At 32.0% G+C, this 9,252-nt stretch overlaps 2 protein-coding genes across 2 annotated transcripts in view; one reads left to right on the top strand and one right to left on the bottom strand.

Moving 5' to 3' along the window:
- The window catches only part of LOC145314214 (uncharacterized), a 444,769-nt gene that overhangs the window by 435,231 nt on the left and 286 nt on the right, over window positions 1-9,252 (top strand). The window contains exons 2-3 of the mRNA XM_080154046.1: window positions 8,318-8,402; window positions 8,981-9,103. Coding sequence (XP_080010172.1) covers window positions 8,367-8,402; window positions 8,981-9,103 — 159 coding nt within the window. The 5' untranslated portion in view covers window positions 8,318-8,366. The remainder of the gene's footprint in view (window positions 1-8,317; window positions 8,403-8,980; window positions 9,104-9,252) is intronic.
- LOC145314198 (uncharacterized) lies at window positions 421-6,969 on the bottom strand. The gene is made up of 10 exons (XM_080154023.1): window positions 6,769-6,969; window positions 6,259-6,338; window positions 5,793-5,913; window positions 5,214-5,409; window positions 4,307-4,908; window positions 3,449-3,773; window positions 3,255-3,306; window positions 2,871-3,080; window positions 1,020-1,250; window positions 421-546 (listed from the first exon to the last, which is right to left on the bottom strand). Exons 1-10 carry the CDS (start codon window positions 6,839-6,841, stop codon window positions 448-450), a joined length of 1,989 nt encoding a protein of 662 aa, XP_080010149.1. The 5' UTR covers window positions 6,842-6,969; the 3' UTR covers window positions 421-447.

Genomic DNA, 9,252 nt, shown 5'->3' with positions numbered 1-9,252 from the left:
TTTACTACTTAAATTTCATGATTTTTACAGTGTTCAAAGAAAAATAACAGAGCTTGGTTTTTTAAATGCGTACAGACAAAATTCGTCAAACAAATTCTTATAAAATACACTTTACAACATTTCATTTTTTCACTTGTTGCAATTGATATGATATGATTAAATGTTCTTATTAATTCCAGAAACTCGAGGCTTTAGATCTTGCTTTACTATCTGAATCTGTATTTGTATTTTCTACAAGAATAACATTCAAATTTATGTCTCACACCAACCTATAAATTGGCCCTAAGAATTTATTATTAATGTAAAATATTTTTTTAGATAATCAATAAAACTGCAAAATATTAACAATATTTCTTCTTTTTTTAAATCAGTGAAAAATAAATCATAATGGTGTAAAAAGCAGAACTACTTAATTTTTAAAATTAAGAAAAGAATAACTATTATTTATTATTTGATTATATGAATGTTTCCTGTTGATGTAGAATTCTGAGGTTCTTTTGAGTGAGAATTTCCTTTTGGCTCTTCCGCAACGGTGTTGGTTAAACTGGACAAAAAATATTTTGTATTTTTATTACACAAATTTTCCTTTATACAATAATTTGCGAATTCTTAATAATCAAATATATTCTTTTCCCTTCATTGGTATAATTCTCTTTAATTCTTGCATTATCAGGAGAGGGAAGGGGACAAAAAACGGTAATATAAAGGGATAAGACAATTGCTTATAAATTGCTGTAAAATTACCCTTTCTTCATATTACAATTTGTGGTTGAAACATTGGAAACTCGACTTTATGAACCAACCAATGAAATTAAATAAAAGATGTCGAGCCAACGATTAATAACAGGTTACTTTAATACTTTGGGGACAATTGCAATAAACAGCCCAGTGTCCCCCCCCCCCCCCTCTTTGAATAACCTACTTTTAATGCTTTAATTATGCATCGCCAGCGGATTGAGCCGACAACGAACCCAATGACGAGCGGATAGAGCATTATTCCAAATTAAAAATATTTTCCTAGAAAGCTGTTTTAGTCCACTTGAACTAAGAGATAGAAGTGTATTTATAGCAGATGAAATCTTATCTTTATCGCCCAACTCAGCTTGTTCCGATTTTTCCATTTCACCTTCTGTTATATTACGACTAATAAGCTCGGCTACCATGGATTCGATTGTTTCTTTTTCTATTTTGAGTTCTCTATCCCCGTATGGGCCAGATGGGACGTTTCTTAAACTGTGCGGAACATAATCCTAAATAGAAGAAACTATGAAAAATACTCCAAAAATGATTTTAAAACTATTATAACACATAGCGAAAATATTATAGGCTCTAAATTAAGAAAAGTCAGTTAATGTTGTTCTAATTTTGTCAAAAAGTTCACAATTACCCAGGTATAAGGTATAACCAACAAGTGAAATAAATCTTAAACAATATTTGGGGTGCAATTGGAAAGGTTGTCAAATTTACTATATGTTGCCCCCCAACGACAGGGTATAGGTTGTGATTTTTTTCCGAATTAATTTCGTTATTGGTATAAGCTGACAATTACCCCCCTACAAAAAAACATTCTAACATGAAACCATATGATAAAAGGGGGGGGGGGGAAATGTGGTGACTCGTGCCACGACATACCAGCAATTTTATTTTGGGTGCTACTCCCTTAGTTTTAGAGATAATTGGGTGAAATCTTTTGGGCTGGGTCACTAATTACCCCAACTAGAGGTGTCTTTCAAAAAAAACGGCGGCGGGTCCGCCGCTCCCGCCATTTTCCGCCGCCGCCAAAAAAAATTTTTTTTATTGCATTTCTCGCCGAATTATTTTTTTCAAAAATTTTTCCCCTTATAACCAACCCTGCGGGGGGACTTAGTCATTTTTTTCAAAATCTCGTTTATCAAGGTATATCTTAAATTCAGTGCCTCTCCTAAGCTTTTAAAGATATTGAGACAAAACCTTTTGAGGTAGATCAGTAAAAAATATTTGCATAAAAAATGGCGGCGGTACCGCCGCTCCCGCCGTCCACCGCCATTTTCCGCCGCCGCCGCCAAAAATTTTTTTATTGCATTTCTCGCCGAATTAGGCAATTTGGAATCATTTGAGACCATGTTATTTTTTTCAAAAATTTTTCCCCTTATAACGAACCCTGCGGGGGGACTTAGTCATTTTTTTCAAATTCTCGTTTATCAAGGTATATCTTAAATTCAGTGCCTCTCCTAAGCTTTTAAAGATATTGAGACAAAACCTGTTGAGGTAGATCAGTAGAAAATATTTGAATATTGAATATTCCACCGCCATTTTCCGCCGCCAAAAATTTTTTTATTGCATTTCTCGCCGAATTAGGCAATTTGGAATCATTTGAGACCATATTATTTTTTTCAAAAATTTTTCCCCTTACAAGCCGACCTGTGGGCGGCGGAAAATGGCGGTGGATGGCGGGAGCGGTGGTACCGCCGCCATTTTTTATTCAAATATTTTTTTGCTGATCTACCTCAAAAGATTTTGTTTCAATATCGTTAAAAGCACAGGAGAAGCACTGAATTTAAGATATACCTTAATAAACGAGAATTTGAAAAAAATGACTAAGTCCCCCCGCAGGGTTGGTTATAAGGGGAAAAATTTTTGAAAAAAATAATTCGGCGAGAAATGCAATAAAAAAATTTTTTTTTGGCGGCGGCGGAAAATGGCGGCGAACGGCGGACCCGCCGCCGTTTTTTTTTGAACGATACCTCTAGTTGGGGTAATTAGTGACCCAGCCCAAAAGATTTCACCCAATTATCTCTAAAACTAAGGGAGTAGCACCCAAAATAAAATTGCTGGTATGTCGTGGCACGAGTCACCACATTTCCCCCCCCCCCCCTTTGTTTAAAATTTACCTTGTACTCCTTGGCAACTTTGATTCTTCTACACTCAGTCAGGTACTTTATCAGCTGATCATTTTCATGCAATGACAACGAACTTTCTTTAGTCACACGGTAGCACAATTCTCTCATGTGTTTGTCCTGTTCAATGCTAATGTCATCATACTGGCCAGATGCAGAATGCCGCTGTTTGTGTTGTTGTTCATAGTTGGCAACTGCAGCTTCCTGGATATTTTAAAAATTAAAATATAATACTCTCTCGATAATATGTTTCAAAAGAATTAACACAATAGAGGATTTCTTATTATGCTTTTAATTTGGAATCAAAGAGTACCGCAACTCGATAGATTTTTGCTGGCTGAAAAGTTGAAGGCAAAATTAAAGTGTTTGTGGTTCTACCTTGTGTATCCTATCTCGAGTTTTTTCTTCCACTATCTGAAGACCTGCGCTTCTAAAAAAAATCATTATTTTATAACTCGAAATAGTTTTATTTGCTGATTACGAGATTTTTTGGATTAAGGAATGCTATAAACTGTTTTGCTTTTACTCTTTCAAATAAAATTCATCCTATCTTAATCTGTAAAATAACTTACGTTCCGCGACCAAAAGCTCTGGCGAACTCTTGAACCGCCATGCTCAGGGGTATATCTTTCAGCTTAATATTTGAATTCTGTACAAATTTGGCTGACAGTGTTTCTTGTTCCTCATTTGTCTTGTCAACGAAGATAATAGCAGTTACTCCAGTAGATTTAATGGATTCAACTATTTTATCTATGGCAGCATCCGCTGGGGGATTGAGTACACCAACCCTAAGGTCTAGACAGCGCAGTGTGGTGCATATTGTTTTGCAGTAGGCCAAACAGATTGATTGGGTACAGATTATCTCAATATCATTTGCTTGATGAGATTGGCTAGGCCCTAGCAAAGAGTATGAAATGATTGGTAATGTTTATCAAATACATAACTTCTAAATACCTACTTAATAAAAAGAATTTTTAAGTATATCCAAACTTGTCAATTATTGTATTTGGATGCCATTTCAAAGAAGTATTATCACAAATATTAAAATTCATTATGCAGAACTAAACCAACTTTCCGTATTAAATGAAAGGCTGGAAATCTATTGCAAATTTATAAACTTCATATAAAAAAATGCTTCAGAAGTTCAGTTGTGTATAATTGCATAGGCTCCCCTGCTAAAGTGGGAGGGGGAAATTAAAACTATGTGACAGGGGGGATGAAATTGAAAAAATGAAGAGTACTGAAAATATTTTCCATTTTCCCCCCTCCTAAGGGAAAAACATAGGGGGGGGGGGGGCAATGAAATATTTTGCTGCTAGGAAATAATGAATCTTATACAGAATATACACCCTAGAAGTGCTTTTAAAATAATTTTCAAAAGTTAATTGTAAAATGTTTGCCTGGTTTTGTAACTATTTTGAAAATCATACCTGCAGGATGTGGAATAAAGTTAGGTGGAGGCACACTGGTGTTGGGAAAGAAAGTTGAGTTGCCTGCCACTCCTGCGGAGTACATATATCCTCGGTTAGGGTTCATTTCGCTGGCTGTTTGTTGTTGCTCATTAATTTTATTTTCGCTCACCGTTTGTTGTTGTGCAATAACTTTATTTAGTAAAGCTTGATTGCCAGATAAGTAAGGAATTTGTTTTAAATACCTATTTGCAAGTACAATATTCCACTTCTGTATTTTTCCTTTGCTTATTGCCTTGTAGGCAGAATAAGAGTCTCTAAAAGTAACGTAACCTCTATAATTATTTCTATCTTTAACAATTTTACATTGTGTTAGAACTCCATAGTTATTAAAGTGTTTTATCACATCACTTTTTTCTTCTTCAGACTTTATACCTGTAGTAATACAAATTTCTTTGAAATCGTAAATCAGAGGCAAAAATTTGTTTAACAGTGTTATCTTTGATAGTTCCTGGTTATCTAGTTTTGCAACTTGTTCATGTATGCCAAACAGGCGATTATTTTCAACCGCTAGAAAATTTATGACCGATAAGTAACTTTTAAATGTTATACATGCTTTTCCTAAATCATTTATAATATTATTAAAATTTCTGAAATACTTTAAGTTTCTTAATTAATTAAACAAAGTCTATTAGGATCAGGTATAAGGTTGGGTAAATAATAATGATTTCCCCACAGGGTTAGAGCTCCCCGCAGATGCTAGAAATCAGAGAAAAGCTACTATGAAAATACGACGAAATCTGCTACTTCGTTTTCTTTCCATGATCCGTTTATTAATTCAAACAATTTATTCTACATAAATAGTACTTAAGGGTTGTTAAGTCGTTATTCGTTAAAAAATATAAAACAATAATATTATTCAATTCCTTCAGAAATATCTAGTTTTAACACTTTTCCATACTTGTTTACAACTTCTGTAATATCCCTCCGACTACTTTCGTTGATAGGTTGGCTTAATAGAACAAGGCTTTTCAGTTGATAATGTTCTATAATTTCAATTCTTCCGCGACTGAGAGAGTGACAGGAAGGAACCAATGTTAAGGGTTTCTTTTTAAATTCACAACCTAAATAAAAACCTCATCATTATTCATTCAGCAAAGATAAACTAGAATAAGTTAAGTAGGTATATATTTTGATTATAATTTTAAAAAGGGCAAAACCAAAAACTTAATTATCAATTATGCAGCTATCTTTATAACTTAAAGATAATACAGCTTATTTGAAAATTTGTTCATATTACTTTGATAATTCTAAATTCCGTTAAGGTGGGCGGGGGGGGGATTTTTTACACGGGCGATTTCTATTGAATGGTTAAAGGTAAGCAAAAATCCTAAATAGATTCACTGGAAGGAAGAGTCACATCGGTCAGGCGGTTAACAAAATATATTGGTAAAACCAGACAGATAAAAAAAACGTAATCTTTAATATTAGGATAAAATATTAAAACCTTGTTTCTTTTCAACCACGCTTAGACATTTGAGCTCGTTCAAAAACGTGATTATTGCAAAGCCCTGGTACACTTCAAGTAATTCATCACTGGTAACACTAAACTCTTTCTTTAACTCTTCCTAAACATGAGAACTAATATTAATAATAAATCAAAATATCCTAATATATACGTAACTAGTCAATAATATAATAAAGGATTTCTCTAGACTGCATGGTCCAAAGGAGAGAAGACACGATTCAGCATGTACGTATGTAAGTAATGAAATATTTAAGGGTTCTGTTAAAAAAAGGCTCTGAAACGGATGGGACTACCAGATTTAGAAATTTGGTCAGTTTTAACATATCATATTATAAGCTTTTATGTTTAGTAGGAATTATGTTTTAAAAATATATTTTTTGGTAAGTAATAAAGAGTACTACTATCCACGTGAGTTAATACTACAAAGGACCAATATAAAACTCACCTTGTTCGTCTCTCTACCTCTGATTGCTGTGCATCCAACATAGAGTTTCTTTGGATCAGGATTGTCTATCTTCCAATTATCTACCTTTGCATAATAAATACATTAAAGTAAACTAAAAACTTTTCATATAAACCATTTGTATCTGACCCATCTCAGTTTAATTATGGAAAGATGAGATCAAGCGCATTAGTGAGGCCAAAGTTTCAATATGAAAGTCATAATCTAAAGATACCAAGGCTAACTGAAGTTGAGATTAATATGCCAATTCTAATTCAAATGGACCATTTAAAATCTTACAAGATTAAACATTTCCTAACAATTTATTTCCCATATAGGACTTGCCTGCGAGAATTTCAACATAACAGCTTACAATTTGATAAGTCATTTCTTAACCAAATGGCCATGACTGGGATATTTTAGCGGACTGGTACAATTTATATAATAGAATCTTTAAGTTCCAAGATGAAATGATTTGAAGCATCAAAATGAATTGTAGGAATACGTACTTACCACCTAATGGGATTTTGTATAAATCTGGGTCATCGTAGTTAACATACTTCGGATTTATAATGTTAACGTTCATAGTTTAGTCAACAAACGTCATAAAATTTAATATACACATCTGAAAAAGTAATACACCTAAAATTTAAACGCGAACCTTTCTGCCAAAACTTCATATAGATGTTTCGCACAAAATGTGTTAATTCTAGATTTATACTGATAAACAAACCACAAAATATTTTTATTTATATAACATTATAGAGACATTGCTCAATATTGTCAAATAATTTCAATTTTCCTCCCCCAATTTTCTCTTGCAAAGCCCTTATTTCACAACACACGATTTACGAAACGAGGAAATCAACTTTCAAAATAAAATTTATAAAAAAAAACCAATAATTATTTGTAGATAAGCTAAAATTTTCTTGATAAATATATTATTTCATGATGTTTTAAATTGATTGCTTTTAACTCGATCAGTTTAGTTTTATGTTATAATTTTAAACATAAATTAATAAAATTTAAATTTGAAACTTTGACTTTGGCAACTATGTCGCGCTATTGCCGCAAATTATTTATATTCGGCTATGTTATTAGTTTTGCCATAAAATTTGCAATATTTCAATTACAAGTTGCAAAAAAAAAACATTTTATGGAATATTTTAGAATAATTGTTATTGTTTTACTATAAACTTAATATAATTATAAACCTAGTTTTTGCTTTTTTCAAACAAATTTTAGGTTCGGAATAAAGTAACAGCCATTGTAGTAGCAATCAATCAATAATTAATAATCCAAATAAAAATAACAAAATGTCTTCTTTCTTATTCCCAAATCCCCGGCAAAACCGGTTCTTATAACATCGCTCCATAGACAAAGAATTTAATTATTTTTTTTCAAACGACTAGGGACGAAGGTACTAATCCTATTATATAAAGTAGTAAGGATTTTTGTCTGAAGCTTAAGATCCCAATAAATATATAAATCAATTGGGTTCTCTACATGTTAGATAAGCTTCATATAGGTCATTTGATGGTTGATGGTCCCTAGATGCTAGAGGTGTAAAAAAAGTTTTTGGAAAAGAGAATTTCATGGTTTCAAATATAAATAAAAATTTCGATTTAAAAATATTTTAGGATAATTTGTCTATGAATCTTTAGTTTTTATTCGCGTCTGCCTTTCCCCCATTCTTCTCCCCTTCCCCAGTTTCATCACAACAACAATAAAATTATTAATGAAAGAAAGTTAGGAACAAATTTTGTTATTTTATAAGTGAAATTTATCTAATACTATATTATATGATAACAGAAATGAAAATTTTACTTCATTTAAATGGTAAAAAAAGTATTAAGTGATAAAGAGCGTTTAGCTAGATAATTATTGAAATCATTACTTTAAGAAATTAAAATTGTAGGAGTATACCAAAATGAATAGTTTGCTAATCCCCTTTAAAGCTCTAAGTTTTAACATCAAGCCTTTTTTCTTTTGTGAAGTTTTGATTTAGTATTTTTATCAATCACAATTGATCCTTTTTTAGATTCATGTTTAGATTTTTCAGAGATGAATAAATGATTGAAATTTAGGTTTCTATCATAAACTAAATAACCATGGTTGTTGTAACCAAATTTGTTGACGAATCTAAGGTTAGATATTTATATTTTTTATTATGCAGTGTCATTTATATTATAATACAATTATACAAAGTAATGTCATGCCGCCGGTGTATGGCAAATGCACGACTGGTTGGATTATATACCTCTAATCTTTATTTTTTTATTTTCCATATGTAAAAATGTTTACTTGTTATTTTTATATATATATATATATTTGTTAGTTTAACGAGAAATCTGATGTTCATTTACCTAGCTTTAATTTCATCTGTTTATTCTTTCAATTCAATGCCACAGCTAATCTTTACTAACCTATTAAATTTTTTATATTTCCATTTTCGACTATTCAATTTATCTATCTGTTTGTCATTATTCTACATTACACCTACGTGCATCCTCTTTGAATATAAATATAAACAGAGAGAAAGGGGACAATGGTCTATTTGTTACACTAGTCCCAAAATTTTTACAATAACCTTTTCTTATTCGTTGGCTTATCAACTTTGAGATGACTTAGGGTAATGTATTGAATCATCATTAGGGATGTACATTAATTTATCTTTTATTGTCTTATCCCTTTTGATCCCTGTTATATATCCATCTATGACTAGGAGGAGAAGGAGGATGAGGAAAGTAGTGAGAATGAAGGGAGGATGGAAATAGACGAGGACAAGGTGGACACTGCCGACGAAGCGCAAGAGGACAAAGAAGATAAGGAGGACAAAGAGGATAAGGCAAGGATATTGTAATTTTTTGTTACCTCTTTTATTGGTCAATTATTTTGAAATTACGATATCTAAATGTACTAGCTAAGGTATTGCCACTCTTGAATTTTTTTTTAAATTGCACATAATCAGATTAGATTTTAGATTAATATACCTAA

Source organism: Acartia tonsa, chromosome 3 (genome assembly GCF_053477335.1).
Source record: "Acartia tonsa isolate MP-2025a chromosome 3, ASM5347733v1, whole genome shotgun sequence".
Lineage (NCBI taxonomy): Eukaryota > Metazoa > Arthropoda > Copepoda > Calanoida > Acartiidae > Acartia > Acartia tonsa.
Note: the sequence above shows the minus strand (reverse complement) of the source record. Positions and strands in the feature narration are given on the sequence as shown.